This window comes from Pelodiscus sinensis, chromosome 3, assembly GCF_052426305.1.
Source record: "Pelodiscus sinensis isolate ZL-2025 chromosome 3, ASM5242630v1, whole genome shotgun sequence".
NCBI classification, from domain to species: Eukaryota; Metazoa; Chordata; order Testudines; family Trionychidae; genus Pelodiscus; species Pelodiscus sinensis.
In genome coordinates, this window is record NC_143054.1 from 158,746,668 (window position 1) to 158,766,690 (window position 20,023).

The 20,023-nt window shown below is 44.7% G+C and overlaps 1 protein-coding gene across 1 annotated transcript in view; it reads left to right on the top strand.

Moving 5' to 3' along the window:
* Window positions 1-20,023, top strand: part of DNAH14 (dynein axonemal heavy chain 14) — a 605,515-nt gene that overhangs the window by 529,527 nt on the left and 55,965 nt on the right. The window contains exons 71-74 of the mRNA XM_075925276.2: window positions 1,938-2,383; window positions 2,829-3,027; window positions 12,719-12,925; window positions 18,575-18,678. Of these exons, the coding sequence (XP_075781391.2) occupies window positions 1,938-2,383; window positions 2,829-3,027; window positions 12,719-12,925; window positions 18,575-18,678 (956 nt within the window). The remainder of the gene's footprint in view (window positions 1-1,937; window positions 2,384-2,828; window positions 3,028-12,718; window positions 12,926-18,574; window positions 18,679-20,023) is intronic.

The following is a 20,023-nucleotide window of genomic DNA, read 5'->3' on the forward strand; positions in this document are numbered from 1 at the left end:
GTGTGCATTGCAAACAATAAACCTCTGCTTCAGATTCTTCCATTAATTATTGTGTGTGAAATTATCAGATAACTTTATATCACAGAATTATAGAACTCCAAGGAACCTCAAGAGGTCATTAAGTCCAGTACCTGCATTCATGACATGACCAAGCACCATCTTTAGACCATCCATGACAGGTGTTTGTTTAACCTGCTCTTAAAAATCTCCAATGAGGGAGATTCCACAACTGCCCTAGGCCATTTATTCCAGTGTTTAACAACCCTAGCGTGACATTTTTCCTAATGTTCAACCTAAAACTTCCTTGCTACAATGTAAGACCATTGCTTCTTGTCTTATCAGAGATTAAGGAGAAGAATTTTATTCCTTGTAACATTTTTAGATACTTGAAAGCTGTTATCGTATTCCCCTCATAGTCTTTTTTTCCAGACCAAACAATCCTAAATCTTTCAGTCTTCCCTTATAGGTCATGTTTTCTAGACTTTTAATCATTTGTATTGCTTTTCTCTGAATTTTTTCCAATTTGTCCACATCTTTCCTGAAATGACACATCCAGAACTGGACACAATATGCTAGTTGAGGCCTAATCAGCACAGAGTAAAGTGGAAAAATTACTTCTTGGCTGTGTCTACACTGGGCCACTTATTCCGGAAAATCAGCCGCTTTTCCGGAATAAGCTGCGAGCTGTCTACACTGGCCCTTGAATTTCCGGAAAAGCAACGATGCTCTACTGTACAAAATCAGCTGCTATTCCGGAAAAACTATTCTGCTCCCGCTCGGGCATAAGTCCTTATTCCCGAACACTGTTCCGGAAAAGGGCCAGTGTAGACAGCCCAGTAGACTTTTCTGGAAAAGCGCGTCTACATTGGCCACGGACACTTTTCCGGAAAAAGGGCTTTTCCGGAAAAGCAGCCTGCCAATGTAGACGCTCCTTTTCTGGAAATACTTATAATGAAAACTATTCTGTTTTAAGCATTTCCGGAAATTCATGCCAGTGTAGACACAGCCCTTGTGTCTTGCTTACAATACAGTAATTCCTCATTTAACTCTATAGATGCGTTAGCGAAAACGTGCTATGCGGAGTCAATTTTCCCATTAAAAATAATGGAAAAGGTGGAGTTTGCATTTCAGATGGTGGTGGCAAAGTCAATTTTTTGTTGGTGCTGGGTCATCAACGTCAACATTAGATATCTAGCAACACAAGATATCTAGCAACTTAAGTCGCTGCGGTGTGTTAAACACAAAGATAAATATGTGAGTGAGCGGAAGAGCGCTGTGAAAATGTGTATTCATTCGCTCATGCGTGTTACCACTGTTTTCACCAATTTATACTACCATGCGAAGTAGTCTGCCACTTGATTATTTTCATGTTATTTCAGGGATGGGCGTGTTATTCGAAAAACGTTCCCTAAAAAAATCGTGCTATTGCGAAAATGTGTTAAGCGGGCACATGTTAAACGAGTAATTACTGTACTCCTGTTAATATATCCCAGAATAATGTTTGGTTTTTTTACACAGTCGTGCACTTTTGACTCATATGTAGCTTGTGGACCACTATGATTCCTAGATCCCTTTCTACAGTACTCTTTCCTAAGTAGTCATTTCCCATTTTATATGTGTGCATTTCTGTACATTTATTGTCATTACTATTTATATAAAAGTGTGAATATAAAAATAAATTGTACAGCAAGACAAGAAATTCCGTTAAAAACACAAATAATGTAAAATATATTTTATACTAACATTAGTTAGATTTAGTGTGAAACTTTGTTGTTTTGGTGGGGGAGTTAAACTAAAAAATACAAATACAGAGGCATTTTAAGAAAGAACATTAATAAAATACAGCCTGGCTTAATTTTTTTAAAAATGTGTTCATTTGTCTGCTGCATTCTAGCTCATAAATTTTAAATTTGAATAAAACCTTTTTTACATTTTAGGACACTTATTAGATGACCAAGATCTCATTGACAACTTACAAAGAACAAAAGTTACTTCAAAAGAGATTTTTGAACGTATTGATGCATCAGCAAAAACAGAAGCCACGATTGAAAAAACACGTAAAAACTATCTCCCTATTGCAACTCGAGGTGCTGTGCTATATTTTGTAGTGGCAGATCTTATTAAGGTCAACTGTATGTATCAGTTTTCATTGGAGTGGTTCCATAAGATCTTTGTAGAATCTATGGATTCTGTGAATAAACTGCAAAGTCAGATTTCTCTGTCAGATTCAACTTCTTCTGTATGTGGAACAGTACGAGCCCTTAGCAGGCAGAGAAGAAGGCATTTCACCCAAGAGCACTGGGAAGAATCTGAGAATGAGACAGACAGCTTTAACAGTCATCTTAAAGATATAATTGATATGTTAATGAGTAATGTTTATAAGGTGAGGTGTTACCAAAATTCAATACAGTTACTTACATATGAATTTTAATTATTATAAGAAGCTTTGTGTCTGAAGCTATGTCTGTATTTTGAGCTGAGGTTTGATTACCATGCTTGTGGATGTATACTGGTAGCACAGTGTAAATAGCATTGTATCTTCAATAGCACGGGAAGCCACGATGGAAGCACTGCTCAATTGTGTGGTGTACAATCCCACCTGTATGTACTCTTTGCTACATGGTTCAGCTGTGTCTCCATTGCCTCTCCCACAGCTACTACTGTGACTACCCTGCTATTTATACTCATGTTAGCAATATTCAAACAAGAAAATCACACCCCTATTTTATAGAGTAGACATTGCCTTAAATATCTGCTTTGTGTGTTTTTTAAGTATAAGTAAGTATATTATATAATCAGTATTGACACACACCTTTCCCCCTCTACAGACAGTTTCTTCTGCCCTCTTCACTGAAAATCAACTCTGCTTCTCCTTCCTGCTTTGCACTAAGATCATGCAGAGTAACTATGGTGAAAATCAAGCCCTAGACAAACTTGGATTTCTACCTGAGAATGAGTGGAACTTCTTCCTGTACTCCAGCATGTTGGCAAATATTATGGATAAAAAGTCAGAATCGAAAAATAATGGTAAATAAAGCCCCTATCCTTCACTTATATTTATACAACCCCACTGAAATTAAAAGGGCTTCATGAGTGTAACTAAGAGAAGAATTAAGTATCTTTAAAGCGACACATATGAGGTGGTAAATATATATTTACATGCTTTTTGTGCTTCTTTTGCCAATCATACTTCCTGGACAAAATATGGCCTGCGGGCCAGATTCAACCTGCCAAACCACCAGATCTGGCCTGCAGATGCTGCGGGAACCTCCAGGCAGGCTGCCCGCTTCCCTTGTCCTACCCACATGCAGCTCAGAAATGCAGCTGTGGGGCAGTTTTTCGTTAAGAACTGTGAGTCTGGAGGGGAGAGAGGAAGCTTTAGGAGCTGCCCCTGCCTCCCGCACAATCCTATTGGCCGGTCAATGAGAGCTGCCTGTTTCAATAATAGGCAGCCATAAAGCACATGGTGCAATTTGGGTGGGGGTGGGCAGGCAGGGAGGCTGATTCAGGAACCACAGCTGGTCTACTAGCAGTGCCTACTAGTGACTCTGGCACCCCAGTCTTTCCCTAACCCTCTCCCCCCCACCCTAATCTGCCCACATACCTAAATCCTTTGCCCCCTTCCTGTAGCTATATCCCCTCCCAGATCCAGCACCTCAATCCTCTTCCCCAGATGACAGTCCCCTCTTGCCCTAGCTCACAACTCAAATCCCTGCACCCCCTTCTGTACCCCAATTCCCTGCCCTAAGTCACAATGCAACCCCCTCAACCCCAGTCCAGTGCCCCCGGTCACAACTGCCTCCTTCACCCAAACTCCTTCCCTTACCCCAAGCTCCCTTCTGCAACCAACCTTCAACCCAGACCCCGCACCTCCTCCATTAATATCATGGAAGAGTGCAGCCCTTAACAACTTTCCAAATTCTTAGAGTGGCACCCCCATCAAAAATTATTGCCCACTTCTGTTCTACCCTGTTACACTGAAGTCATTGGAATTTTTTCAGTTTTACACCATATAACTGAAAATCGAATTTGGCTCTTACAAAAGTAGCATTGAAAGTTTGAAAAATCTCATCAAATGTTAAATAGAGAGCCTGTTTGTTTTTGCTTCTTGAACTGTGTTTGACTGTAAATCTTGACTAATTTGCTTATACTGTATGCAGTTTCACTTTGATTCTCGCGAGTGGCATAATTCTGTTGTTTGTGAGATTGCAAATATTTCAAGAAAGTATTTAAATACAAAAAACGTACTTGCATTTTTGCCAATCATGAAAATATTTAATTAACATTATTTTGTAAAATGCAGCCTTTTATTATGTTTAATATAAAACCTAAAATTTGGGTCCAGTCAGCGTGACACAATACCATTTTAACAATTCTTTGAGTAGTTTTTCTAGGATGCCTCACTTCATGTACACATGTGCTCCATATGCCTTTAATCAGAGGTTTTTAGTAGTAGTGCCCATTCAGCCTGAGCTTGCACTTCTGATAGCCTCATGTTTTGTACCCAGGTTATATAGGTTTGTGTGGACAAACTGCCTTCATTTCCTTCTAATTTGCCCTTTACGCTGAAACAATGTCAACATGCTCATTTCTTTTTAGGCATAGGTTATTGTCTTTAGTCTAGCTCATAGTAATTAGTTTTTGTGGTTCTGTTGTTTTCCCCCTTTTTTCTTTTCCTGCTGCAAGGATTATTCTGGACATGGCACTTTTTAATATACCGGGATCCTCAGGTTTTAAATGTTGCCTCTCCTGCCAGGAAGCTATCCTAGTAATTGATGAGTCTCTTTCCACAGATTAAAGAACCCATCACGATATGGGATTTGAACTTTTTCCTCAATTTCTTTATAAAATGTTTATTTTGAGCTGAGGTGGGAAGCCTCTGGCCAGTGAGCAAGATCCAGCCCTGTGCTTAATATCATCCAACCACCATCAAGTCTCCATGCCACAAGTTTGAAGCCTTGGCTACCGCCGCCACCGCCGCCATCACCCCATGCTGGGCTGGAGCTGTGAATGACAATCAGGAAAGCTCTACATGGTGTCCACTCCTACGGGTGCCACACCCATAGTTCCCGTTGATCTGCAGCCAAAGGCAGCTGCAGGGGCAGCACCTGGAGCCATATCCTTCCCCTTCCACCCCTCCCCCATCCCTCCAAGGGGCCAGCCGCTTCCAGGAGTGGTATGGGGCTAGGGCAGGCGGGGAGCCTGCCTTAGCCCTGCTTTGCCACTGACCAGAAGCCAGCTGAGGTAAGTGCCCCCCCCCACCCCAGCCATACTCCAAGCCCAGAAACCCCCATATACTGCAACCCTGTCCTCCCCTGTCCCACCCCAGAGCCCAAAATCACTCACATCCCAACCCTCTATCATAGGACTGAGCCCCCTCCGACACCCAGACTCCTTCCCAGAGCCCACACTTCCACCCCAAACCTCTGACTCATGTCAGAAATCTCTCTTGCGCTCACTCCCTCACAGACGGTGGCATAGTCACGGCTGGGCTGTGGCCCACTCACTTTTCATCCAGTCCCACCCACCTATGCAGGCCAGGTATGGGGTCATCGTTGCTATGACTGGAGAGCAGAACTGATGTTCCAGGGCTCAGCCCACAACACCTACACTCTGGCCAGGGAGCGGAGCCAGGACAGGGGCCTTACCACTCCCACCATTGCCCACCCACTCTAAGTTGGGGTCAACCCAAGTGTGTTCGTCTGGCTATGCCACTACTCCCAGAGCCTGCACCTCCACCCCTTGCCTCAGCCCTGAGCCAACTCTAGTACCTTAACTCCTGCCCAGACACTGCACCCCCATCCATACCCCAATGCCTGCCCTGAGCCCACTCCTGCACTGCAAACCACTTGGCCCCCTCCTAGACCCTAAACCCATTATCTCCACCCCAGAACCCACATCCCCAGTTGAAACTCTCATCCCCTCTTCATTTTTGGTCCCAGGCTGGGGATGAGGGGTATTCCTGAGCCTCTGTGCCCCTTTCCTTCCCACAGGGCTGTGTATGGCCCATGACTGATTTTGGGAGGCTCAGTGGCCTTTGATAGGAAAAAGTTTCACCATCCCAATTTAATTAATAGGTTACATGCTCTTTACTTCACTTATCCTTTGAAACTGCATTCTTGATGGCTGATACTTCTTCCTGGAGGAACAGAGAAATGGGGGCATTAATGGCAGATTCTTCTTTGAGTGATGTCCCCGTAGGTGCTCCACTGTTGGTGCTGGGCTCATACTGTGCTGGAGTTCGGAGACTTTTTCTAGCAGTCTCTAGTTGGGCCACACATGCACAAAAGTGGCACAGGGTGTTCATGCCTTTGGAGTTTGAGCACATGGCCCTGATTCCCCTGAGTTCCTTCTTGACCTCCCTTGATTGCAGATGGAGCTTGAGTCCTCTCCTCTTCAGTTCCTGGTAGATAGAAGCTGAATTGTAATTAGTTAAAACTTTTTTTTTTCAATGTTATAGTTCTAAAAAAACCCACAAAAAATGTTTTTTTCTTCAGAGTTGTTGTAAATAGTTAAAGCGCAGCCCCTGGGGGGCAGCATACTGCCAGCCTCAAGGGCTATGGTCCTCAGATCTCTACTTACTTTTAAAAAAAAAACAAAAAGAGAAGAAGAAGAGAGAAAACCAAAAGAACAGGGAAGGCAAGCAGGACACTCTGACCATCCTTGAAAAACTCAGAGAATCAGATCCTCTGGCCACATAGCTACTAACAACAACAACAACAAAAAAAAAACCCACACACACACAAGAAGAGACAAAAACCAGGCTCCTCCAGTTTCAAAAAATGTGAAAAGTGCCATGACCCTATACCTGCTTCAGATCGCCCCAGGTGTTGTATTCATTGTCTGGGGGAAGCACACCTTGTCCACTGCTGTAGTTTTACAGCTGGAGCTCATATGGACAGGGAACTCAGACTATATGTTATTATTTGATAAGGCACTCGAGCCCCAGATAAACACCAAGGACACCAATCAGTCTGATTCTGGCACAAAGCAGAAGAAAACCTCAAGCTCACCATCACATAAGCTCTTGATCAAAAGAAGGGCCTCTCCAGCCTGCTCCTTGCCACTGAGGGTTAGTACAGCAGACAAACCAGGCACCTTGGGCACCGCACGCCCATATGCCGAGTTGGTGACAGACCTGAAAATGCAATCTGAGCAAACTGTGGCATTGACTACCACGGCACCGAAGAGACCCAGTGCAAGGATCAGAATAAGACTTCAGTGCCATTCAAGATCTTGGTGCCTATCAAATCCAGGTCAAAATCAGCAAGACTGGTGCCATACATGTTGAGTCCAGAGTCGGTGCCATCACCATCGGCATCGATGCCACCTCCATGGGCACCACATTTCTAAGCATCATAGGAACCTGCGCCTATCCATCATCACCCTGCTGCGCGTACGCAAGAATACAATCCACCTGTGCTGCATACAAAACTGAGATCTAGATCCTTGTATGCCCCTTCTTTTAGGCATGGCTCCTGATCCCCATTCTCAGTTCAGGGCTCTCCTCCCCCACTACGGTCACCAGTACTGTCACACAATAGTGACTACAAAGGGGATTGTCAGAGCATATTTTCATCCCAGCCCTCTTCTCCAACAAGAGAGCATTCACTCTATGAGGGTATGTCTAGACTGCATGCCTCTGATGACAGAGGCATGTAGATTAGGCTACCCGGCATAGGAAGATGAAGCAGTGATTTAAATAAACGCCTATGCGCTCAGGACAAGGATCATAAGCGCTTAGGTCTGTTTGGCAGGAAAATGTACTCTTCCTCAATGCTGCAGCTGTGGATAACCAACTATACAGCATTATTAGCCAATCACAAGTTTGATAATTATGCTAAACTGACAGAACTAATGCAATACCTTCCTGATGATAAAAAACCTGTACTAAAATCTATAGTACAGGCAGGCTACCCTACATCTTACACAGCCCTGCAGATGGCGCTCGGCTCCGCTGACACGTCTGTGAGAGCCATGGCATCATCTAATGTAATGAAATGCACATCGTGGTGACAAACAGCAGGGGTCCCCAAAGAGCTCCAGACCAAAATGGAGGACCTACCATTTGGCAAAGATAAGCTCTTTGCAGTGAAAATGGACAAAGTCCTTTACTCCAGCAAGGACTCACGGACCACCTTACATACTTTGGGGATGTATACAAACCCATATGGTAGGAAACGGTATACTCCCTACCAGAGACACAGAGGCTGTGTCTACACTGGGCCACTTATTCCGGAAAATCAGCCGCTTTTCCGGAATAAGCTGCGAGCTGTCTACACTGGCCCTTGAATTTCCGGAAAAGCAACAATGCTCTACTGTACAAAATCAGCCGCTATTCCGGAAAAACTATTCTGCTCCCGCTCGTGCATAAGTCCTTATTCCGGAACACTGTTCCAGAAAAGGGCCAGTGTAGACAGCCCAGTAGTCTTTTCCGGGAAAAAGCCCCGATCGCGAAAATGACAATTAGAGCTCTTTTCCGGAAAAGCGCGTCTACATTGGCCACAGATGCTTTTCCGGAAAAAGGGCTTTTCCGGAAAAGCAGCCTGCCAATGTAGACGCTCTTTTTCCGGAAATACTTATAACGAAAACTATTCTGTTTTAAGCATTTCCGGAAATTCATGCCAGTGTAGACACAGCCAGAGACCTCACATTTGACAGGCCATTTGACAACAATCAAAGGTCATTTGACAGCAATCACTCCAGGCCAAGAAACCAGCAATGACGAGCTATTAACACGCATTCGTCCAGCCATCAAGCCTCCAAGCAGTAGGTTTGATGCTTCTCTCAAGTGCCTGCACAACCTCTCCACTCCACCAGTGCCTTTCCAACACACTGTATTCCATCACTATGTAAGCTCTTTTTACAACCAGTGAGCAACAATTACCACAGATTGCTGGGTCCTAGAGATTATCAAGTGCGGATGCTCGGTCCCCTACTTTCAGTTCTCCCAACCTCCCCATACTTCTATAGGGACCCCTCTCACGAAAAACTGCTCTATCAAGAGGTACACCACCTTCTACACATAGGAGCTATAGAGAGGGTACCCGAGCAATACCAGGGCAAGGGATTTATTCAAATTACTTCCTCATGGAAAAAAGAATGGGTGGATGGAGACCCATCCTTGACCTCTGCCATCTAAACAAATACCTCTTTAAATAGTGATTCAAGATGGTCACACTCATGGTAATTATCCCAGCACTAGCCAAGGGAGACTGGTTCACATCACTCAACCTCCAAGATGTTTATTTTCATATAACCATACACTCAGCATGCACAGGTGCTTCCTCCAATTTATGGTGGCTTCAGCTCATTTCTAGTACAGAGTGTTGCCTTTCAGGCTTTCATCTGCCCCCAGAGTCTTCTCCAAGACCCTGGCTATAGCTTCATACCTTCATAGCCAAGGCATCATAATATTTCCATACCTAGACGATTGCCTCATTTGAGACCCTTCACATCAGGCCACAAGAGATATGTTCCTCTTCACCAAGAGGTTCTTAGAATCTCTCAGCCTTGTTATCAACGAGCAAAAATCTACCCTCTTCCTGACCCAATCCCTAGAATTCATAGGAGTGCGTCTTGATTCTACCACATCATGCACATTTCTGCCAAATCAACATTTTGAAGCAATAAAAAGCCTGGTTTCAACTATGTCCCCATGATCCCAATACTTACCGACCTTCGACTTATGGGACACATGGCTGCTGGGACATATGGCTGCTACAACATATGTCGTCTACCACACACATCTATACTTCCAATGCCTTCAGCACTGGCTTGCCTCAGCCTACACCCTGTCCAAACATTGGGTGCACAGACATGTTCAATTCTCCCAACTGTCCTTTCGTCATTATGATGATAGACCTATAAGGGAACCTCCTTGCTGGTGTACTGTTTCATCCTGCACAACCATCCAGCCACATTACCTCCTTGGCTAGGGCACCCATCCCCAGCATCGCTTTGCTCAGGGCAAATGGTCCACCCACAAATCCAGGCTCCACATCAGTCTCCTGGAGTTCCGAGCTGTGCACACCTACAAACACTTCTGCCAACACATTCAGGATTCCCTGATCTGCATCCTTATAGACAATGTCACTACAATGTTTTACATCAATCAACAGGGAGGTATACATTCCCACTATGTCTGTGCGGAGCTGGTATGCTTGTAGAACTGGCGTATCCACAATAATATCACCATCACGGCATCTTACCTACCTGGAGTCAAGAATGTTATTGTGGATATCCTCAGCCTCAAGTTTGCAGTAGAGCATGAGTGGGAAATCCATACCGGGATCCTGCACGACATCTTCCACCAATGGGTTTGGCCATTAAAAGACCTCTCTGTAACATGCCACAATACCAAGTGCCCTCGCTATTGCTCCATTGCAGGCATAGAACTCAGATCATTAGGAGATGCTTTTGTTATCCCATGGAATACCCACATTCTCTTCGCCTTTCCTCCCATCCCGCTCATCCCCAGAGTTCTCTGCAAGATAGTCACACAATGTCCTAGTCATCCTCATAGCCCCATTGTGGGCCAGGCAGATCTGGTTTCCCTATCGCTATCAGATGTCCCTCCAACCTCCCTACCCACTTCCAACCCACTCAGACCTTCTTTTTCAGAACAGAGGCACTTTTGCCACATGCAGCCGCAGACACTACATCTGAAGGCATGGCTCCTCGCTGGTTCTCAGAGGCAGAACAGAGGTGTTCATAGCAAGTAAGAAGCATCCTATTCCACAATAGATGTCAGATGACTCACAAAACTTACCTCCATAAGTGGAGGCAGTTTACTGTCTGGTGTGAGAGAAATGACATCCATCCCTTATGTGCACCTCCCCACACGATCCTTGACTACATTCTTTCTGCAACAACAAGGTTTATTAGTTTCATAATTCAGAGTGCATCTAAGCTGCACTTGCAGCATTCCACCCTTCAATCCAAGTTTCTCCATATTTGCTCATCCTATTCCTATGAGATTCCTCAAAGTGCTACATAATCTTATTCCACCACGTAGTCCTATTCTTCCCATGTGGGATCTAGAATTGGTACTCCATGCACTTTCCAGATCACCGTTTGAGCCCAAGGCCACCAAATGCTCGCTGTATCTCCTAACACTAAATACTTCTAACAGCCAACACATCGGCAAGGTGAGTTAGTGAGATTGCTGCTCTCACAGTATCCCCTCCCTACACCATATTCCACAAAGACATGGTGGTTCTGCACCTCCACCCTTTGTTCCTGCCTAAAGTTTGTTCTGATTTCTCCTATCGTCCTCCTGGCCTTCTGCCCAAAACCTCATGCTTCTCAAGAAGAGGCTATTCTACGCCCTGGATGTCCAGAAGGCATTATCATTCCATATAGACCTTACTTGGCCCTTCCATAATCACAGACCCTATTATTTCACTGGTGGAGCATCACAGAGGGTCTCAAAACTGGTGACAACCTGCATCATCCAATGTTACTTCCTCCAAGGGGCACCTCTTCTTATGCTCCCTAAGGCATGCGCCACTTGAGCAATGTCAACATCAACAGCCTTCCTGAAGGGAGCTCCACTCCAGAACATTTGCCATGCCACTACCTGGTCCTCTAACCATACTTTCATGAGGCACTATGCAATTTCCACACGAATGGTTACAAACTGTAGTAGCCAGTGCAGTCCTTTCATCTGAACAAAAAAACCTAGCCAAAGCCTGCCTTTCATCTTTGGGATACTGCTAGGTAGTCACCAACAGTGGAGCACCCACGCGGACATCACTTGAAGAAGAAAGGGAAGTTACTCACCTTGTGCAGCAACAACAGTTCTTCAAGATGCGTGTCCCCATGGATGCTCTACTACCCAACCCTCCTCCCCTCTTTTTTGGTTTGACAGTCACATAAGAGGGTGTTCATGAAGAAACTGAGGGGAGTCAGACCACGCGTGCAAACATCATGGGCGCAAATGGCATGTACCACTCTTGTGCATGCATGGCCTGACTAGATACTGCTAGAAAAAATCTCCAATCTGCAGCGCGGGGTGAGCCCAACACCAACCATGAAGCACCCCCGGGGACACACATCTCAAAGAATTGTCGTTAATGCACAAGGTGAGTAAGTTTCCTTTCTCCCTTCATCAAGTTTTTCAAGAGAAAAGTTTTGTTGTGACTGCATTCCAAATTTCTACCTCAAGCATCTTCTGAATTTAATATTCATCTTGCCATTCATCTCCCAGTTGTTTTCCAAAATCCACATCAGACCAGGGAGTAAGGTATCTTCCTACCTTGGATGTCAGAAGGCAATTAGTGGTAGTTCATTTGCACAGCCCTATGTGTCTAAGTAAAGGACTCATGGATGTCTGGAACATGTCTGTGGGCTGACTGGGCACTGCAACCAAAGGTCTCCAATCAAAGGCAAATGGGGTGCACTGCACCTAAAATGGGGAACCCTTAGAAGGACACATCTCAAACAACTCCAGATACTGCACAGAGTAAAAACCCTCTCATTCTAGTGAAACAGCATTAACATTGGTAGAATAGTGTAATGGTAATGTAACAAAGCTGTTTTAATACCCCAAAAGCATAAACTGTAATCTTCCTAAATAGTCTCCTTTTATATTTTCAGTTTATGATCAAACTTAAGTGAGCAGACCATAGTTACTTTACTCATGTGACATATGACTGAAACTCTAAGCAGCAAAGTATTCATATGTTCTAATCCTATAATTCTTGTTGTTGCTTAGATCCATATGTGTTTAATAAAACTCCTTGTCTCTGGATTACTGAATCCATGTGGAAGGAATGTCAGTACATGAGCACTCACATGCAACCTTTCAATTTCTTGTGTGAATCCCTTGCATCAAATTCTCAACAATGGAGTTCTTTCCTAAACAGTGATAACCCATATTATTTACTCAGTACATGTTACAGGCCAGCAGCATCACAGCAAGGTACAAGCTCATAATTTTATTTTTATTTTGTTTATAACTTTAATCTTGCATAAGGAGTACTATATCCTTAGTTGTGCCTAGTAAATCTATATGTAGTGTTGTAGCTGTGTCTGTACCAGGATATTTATAGAGACAAGATAGGTGAAGTAATATCTTTTACTGGACCAACCACTGTTGATAAGAGAGACAAGCTTTCAATCTTATACAGAGATCCCAGACCTGACAAGAGTTCCGTACAAGTTCAACAGCAGATCTTGATCTAATGAAAAATATTACCTCTACCGGCAAGTAAAGCTGCATGTTGATCATTTGTAGTGACTTTATGAACCAGGAGAGTAAAGCTTATAAGGCTCTGATTCAACAAGATACTTTGGGCTTATGTAAACACACATGTTGTATCACTTCATTTATACCAATATAATTAGTGATATAATCTTTGAAAAGATTAGTGGCTTAGTGCAGAGTGCCCAAACTTTTCACAGTCACACACACTGCCTACTTCTGCCAGGGCCAGGAGATGTGGAAAGGCATAATAGGCCAAGGCTAGGGCTGCAGCTGGGGGTAGAGCTAAGGTTGGGAATGAAGTTGCAGCTCAAATGGAACCTCAGCCAGGGAATCTTTGGCTGGGGAGCCACGGCTGGGCTTGGGTTGGGGCTGGGGGTGAGAGTAGAAGCCACTACTGGCTCGCAGTCAGGGGCTGAGGCTGGGAGTGGAGCATAGATGGCAGTGGGGTTAGGTGGTACTCTCTGTTCACTCACTGTGAGGACTAGCCTGAGACCCAACATGGCCCCTGAAAAGAGTTGGGTCTCAGGCTAGTCCACAGTTCTCCACAGAGTTGGGTCTCAGGCTAGTCAAACTGTGTTCTCCACAGTTTGGGATGACAGACCTCGTGGATGGCTTTCAGGAGGGGGTAAGCTCTAGCCATGATATATATGTTAATTTTAATTATGCCTTTGACATAGTGCCACATGACATTCTTATAAGTAAACAAAGGAAATGTGTTGGATGACATTGCTTGTAAGATAAATCAAAGCTAGCTGAAAGACTATTCTCAAAAAGTAGTTATCAATGGTTCACTTTCGAAATAGAAAGCCATATATTGTGAGACCCTGCAGAGGTTTTATCCTGGGTCTGGTACTAGTCAATATTTTCATTAAGATTTGGTTAATCAAGTGGAGAGTATGGTTATAAAATATGCAGATGACACCAAACAGGAGAGTTGCAAGCCCTAGGAAGACAGGATCAGAATGCAAAATGACCTTAACAATTTGGAGAATTGGTCTGAACTCAATAAGATGACATTAAAGAAAGATAAGTGCAAATTACTACACTTAGGAAGAACAAACCAACTGCACAACTACAAAATGGGGAATAACTGGAGAAGCAGTAGTTGCTGAACAAGGTATGGGGGTGTGACAGGGTGCACTCAAACCACGCTGGGTGAGAGGGTTACCCCTATACTGGGGGCTAACAAAGCCATACTCCTTCCTCCTTATTGTGCATGTTCCAGCTGCACAGGTATAAATATGGAGCAGCTCACTTATACTGATTGCTGGAGAGAGAAGGTGTGCACCACTTGCTCCAGGCAAGCCGCAGTGCAAACCTAGACACAGAAACACCACAACCCAGGCTGAAGGTGAGACACTCCTCAGAGGCTTCATGGAGTTCAGAGGCCTCAAGGATTGGACCAACCTAGAGCAGGGAGAGGAGACAAAGACCCATACCATAACCGTGGAGACAACAGAAGGAAGTAACCTAATGGAAGGTGATGGCTAACTGCTGAGTGAGCCAGCATCAGGAGTCAGAGTGTTTCAGTTGGAGCTTTTCCCCACTGACTCAGTGGCTGGAGCTCCAGATACTAATTGGGCTCTGGGCTGAGGTCCAGTAGAGAGGGAGGGCCTGGACCCCAGTGCTGGGGGATGTAACCCTCTCCCCTATCTCCTGTCTCTAACCAGGGAGGTACACTACCCTGGGAACTGGAGCAACTTACTGACTCTGTCTGTTGAGCCATACTGCCCTAGGAGTTTGAGTGAACTTAGTGACTCTGGCCACTGGGCCACACTGCCCTGCAGATCAGAGCGAGTTTAATGACTTTGGCCAATGAGCTACAGTGCCCTGTGGACAGGGATGAGTTTACTGACTCTGGCCAGTGGGCCACATTTCCTTGCAGATCAGGGTGAGTTTGACTGGGCCAGTGGGCCATGCTGCCCTGCAAACCAGAGTGAGTTTAATGACTTTGGCCAGTGGGCCACACTGTCCTGAAGATGGGGTGGATTTACAGACTTTAGCCACTGGACCACTGAGGCACACAGCTAAGTGCAGACCTGAAGACGTGTTGGGGAGAACAAACCAGGGAACTGCATAAATGCTTCACAAGGGAGATGGGCTTACTTGCCCTGCATTGGATGTGGTTGGAGAATATGGGCACTGCCCCAGAGGGCACTCTCTTCCTCCTGAGGAGAGGTCTAGACTAGGGAATCAAAGGGACGTTCAGACATTACTCAGGATTCCCCCTTTCATTTTGCACTAGTGAGGCATAGGCAAGCAACACTAGTATGGCATCAGACAAGGTCCTGAAATGGCTCATAGAAGGCTAGCATCAACAAGCTTGCCAACAGGAGCAGTACACACAACTGTTGCAACAGGTGACAAACCACTAACAGGAGATGATGAGGGCATTGGCTACCCAGCAGCAAGCCCAACAGGAAAGCCTAGTTCAGCAACTGGCAGTACTATGGAGGCCCCATAGCATACTATTCAATGCCCCAGGGGTTGCTGACCTGAGATCTCTCCCATGTGGACTCCCATGTTGCAAGGGGTTATAGTGCACCACGCATAAGCTAACAATCTGCTCCAGTTGCAAAAAAGGTTAATATCACTTTGGGATTTATAAATAGAGTTTCTTATGTATGACATGGGAGGTAATTATACCACTTTTCTTAGCACTGATGAGGCCTTAATTAGAGCACTGTGTCCAGTTCTGGGCATCAAGGAAAGATGTGAATAAATTTGAGAGAGCACAGAGGAGAGCAACAAAAAATTTAAAAGTTTAGAATTCCTGACCTATTAGGAAAGATTTTAAAAACTGCATGTGTAAAAGATGACTGAAGAGGGCACCTAATAACAGTCTTCAAATATGTTAACAATTGTTATGAAATGGACTGGTCAGTTGTCTCCCCTGTCCATTGACTGTAGGACAAGACGTAATTGGCTTAATCTGAAGCAAGGCATTTTTAGATTAGATATTAGAAATATCTTCCTAACTATCAGGATAGTTTTGCATATAATAAGGTTCCAAGATTGGATGTAGAATCCCTAGCCTTGGAGCTTTTTAAGAATCAGTTAGCGAAAGACCTGACAGGAATAGTCCAGGAATACTTGATTCTGCCTAGCATGGGGGTCTAAACTAGTTGACCTCTCAAGGTTCATGATTCTGTGATAACCACTTGCTCCCATATTAGAAGGTCTCAATAATACCACTATAAAGGTACTCTATCGTGATAGAGCTATTCCTGTATGAGAAGGGGAATAAACTATGCAGATATAGTGCATCTTTGTACCTATATAATTGGGTCCACATGAGGGACTATATCAGAATAACTATCACACAACTTTGTAAATCATCATAGATTCATTTTTGGGATTGTGTTGATATCTACAGACCTACAGGGTTTTTGTGTAAAGTTGGCTGCATAACATACTAAGTGCTGAAATGAACTGGTTACTATGCATGTCTACTGCTGCCTGCGATTGGAGAGAATCAGAACTTCCCCAGTGAGCTGCTAATAACTATAGATGTTTGTGCTTTTTGGAGCAGTTTGTCTACATGGGTTGTCCTTTCATGGATAGATAACTGTTTAAAACAAAGGGTAGGAATAAATAGTGAGTTTTCAGAATGGAGAGAAGTAACTAGTGGTGTCCCCCCAAGTGTGCATACTGGGACCAATCCTATTCCACATATTTATAAATGATCTGGAGAAAGGGGTAAACAATGAGGTGGCAAAATATGCAGATGGTATTAAACTCCTCCAAATAGTTAAGATCAAAGCAGACTGTGAAGAGCACAAAAGAATGTTACAAAACTAAGTGATTGTGCAAATGAATTTTAATGTTGTTAAATGCAAAGTAATGCACATTGGAAAAAATAATCCCATCTGGATATACAAAATTACAGGGACTAATTTAGCTATTACTACTCAAGGAAGATCTAGAATCATTGCAGGTAGTTCTCTGGAAGCATCCACTTAATTTGCAGCAGCAGTCATAAAAAGCAAACAGAATGTTAGGAATAATTTAAAAAGGGATTGAGAATAAGATAGAGAATATTTTATTGCTTCTATATAAATCCACAGTGCACCCACATCTTGAATACTGCATACAGCTGTGACTGCTTCATCTCAAAAAAGATATATTGGTATTGGAAAAGGTTAAGAAAAAGGCAATAAAATTATTAGGGGTTTGGAACAGGTACCATCTGAAGAGAGATAAAAAAGACTGGGACTTTTCAGCTTAGAAAAAAGGAGACTAAGGGGAAATATGATAGAAGTCTATAAAATCATGACAGATAGTGAATAAGGAAAAGTAATTTACTTGTTCCCATAACATAAGAACTAGGGGTCATCAGATGAAATTAATAGGTATTAGGTTTAAAACAAAAAAAAGTTTTTCTTCAAGCAGTGCACAGTCAACCTGTGGACCTCCTTGTCAGAGGATGTTGTGAAGACCAGGACTTTAACAGGGTTCAGAAAAGAACTAGATAAATTCATGGAGGTTACATCCATCAATACCTATTAGCAGGGCTCGCCGAACCGCGGCGAGCCCCACTCACCAGCCACGCTGTTTGGCGATCTGCGCGTGCGCACATCGTTCTGCATATGCGCAGATCGCCCGAACCCGGCTCTTCTGGGTTACAATCTACTCGTCACGGGTGAATAGATTGTATTATTTGTCGAGCCCTGCCTATTTGCCAGAATGGGTAGGAATCGTGTCCCTAATCTCTGATTGTCAGAGGCAGGAAATGGATGACAGGAGAGGGATCACTTGATGATTATATGTTCTGTTCACTCTGTCTGGGGCATCTGGGATTGGCCACTGACAGAAGACCAGATACTGGGCTAGGTGGACCTTTGGTGTGACCCAGTATGGCCATTTTTATTCTGTCACCATGAAGTTTGAGGTGGCCAGCATGTGCAGCATGGCTACAATCATAGCATCTTAGGGGGGCAGGGATTTGTTACAGCATTATTCAGATAGTGCCATTCTTGAAACTGATTCAGTTGACAAAAATCATGTGTTTAGCTTTAAAAAAAAACAAAAAGCCATCTTAAGTCTTTGGTCAATGGGTACATGTGGTAAGGGACTCCCCAGCTATTCCTGGGCTCCATGTGGCACTGCCCCTTTGAAACACTGCCACGGCACTGCACAGAGCAGCTGACCCCGGGCTCCATGCAGTGCTGCTGCTTTGAAGTACCCCTTTCTTCTCCCCCACTCGCTGCTTTTATCTGATAAAGGCAGCAAGGGGGTGGGGGGAAGCAACTAGTCAACTAGTCCTTAACATCCATAGTACTCACTGGAAAAAATAGTCTGTGTGTGCTGGTCTTTTTTATTATTGTTGTATAATTGCTTCTCTGAATTTATATTTTATAACAGATTCAGGCCTGCAATCAGAGACACTGAAAGAAAAAATTGGACTTGAGAGTGCTGTGGTAGATTTTCACTGGGAGAATCTTTCTTCATTTCAAAGAATTATATTGGTAAGAAAAGAAAATGAGGGAATATTTTTTACAAAATATTTGAGAGGTTGTTGACAATTTAAATTAGATATAGGTTTTAGTAGTCCTAAATTCCAAAATATTTGTCAATGGTGTAATGTTGAAGACGCAAGTTCTACAAAATTCCTGTCAAAAAAATAAAGGGGACAGGTTTCAGAGAAAGCTATTTATAATGCAATTGAAGCGTGGTTTTTTTCTGAATTAAATACATTGCTATTCATTTTGTGAAATAAAAAGAATTATATGAAGGCCCAAATTCTCATCTACATTCAGGCTGCTTTACACCAAACAAGTACAAAGCAACCTGAAAACCAACATAGTAGGTGTCTGCAGCCTATGGCTCGTAAGCCAAATATGGCTCACAAGGGTGTCAAATATGGTTCTTCTGGCAGCCACTAGTGGGCGCGGCCAGAGCTAAAGCTAGGCTGCGGTGCAGCTGCTCCAGGGGCTGGGACAGGGTGTACCCCAACCCCAGGAACAACCGTACCGCAGCCCAGCTCCAGCTTGGGCAGCTGCCTTGGGACCAGTGGATGCCCAGCTGCTCCCAGGGCAGGCTGCGTGGTGGCTGTCGGTGCTAGAGGCCAGGCTGCGGTGTGGCTGCTCCTGGGGCCAGGGCTGAAGTACACCCAAGATCAGCTGCACCATGGCCTTGGCTCCAGCCCTGGCACATGGTGCAGCTGCCCACCACACGGCCCTGGTCCCAGCTTCAATCCTTCCCCAGAACACGCAAGGGGGGGGGCACAAACCCCTACCCCCCAGGACATGCTGGGGGGCTGTAAACCGTGGCTCAGTGACCCCCACCCATCCCATGACATGCCAAGGGGCCACAAATCACAGCCTGGCAGGTCCCCGGCCCCAGGACAAACTGGGGGGCTGTGAATCACAGCTTGGCAGCCTCCCCACCTTCAAGAGATGCAGGGATGGGGCACATTGGCCCCCTCCCAATGCCAGGAGACATGGGAAGGGTCAACTGGGAAACACAGTGCAGCATCTCCCCACCCCAGGACACACCAGGGAAAGGCCAGAAACCACTGCCCCCCAGGGGAGATGCTGGGGGGGGGGCAGAAACTGTGCCCCCTTGGAGCAGCACCATCTTCACTGTCACAGGAAGTCATGGTAAGCCTCCCCCAGACCTCCCAGCCCTGAGCCCCCTGCCCTTAACCCTCCACCCTCTGCCCTGATTCCTACATCCCCTCGGCACTAAGCCCCACTACATATCCAACCCCCTATCCTGCACCCCCACCTCTTACCCTCAGCCCCCACATCTCCCAGGCCCGTCCTCTCACTTCTGCACCCCCACCCCCTGCTATGAGCCCCCCAAGTCTTC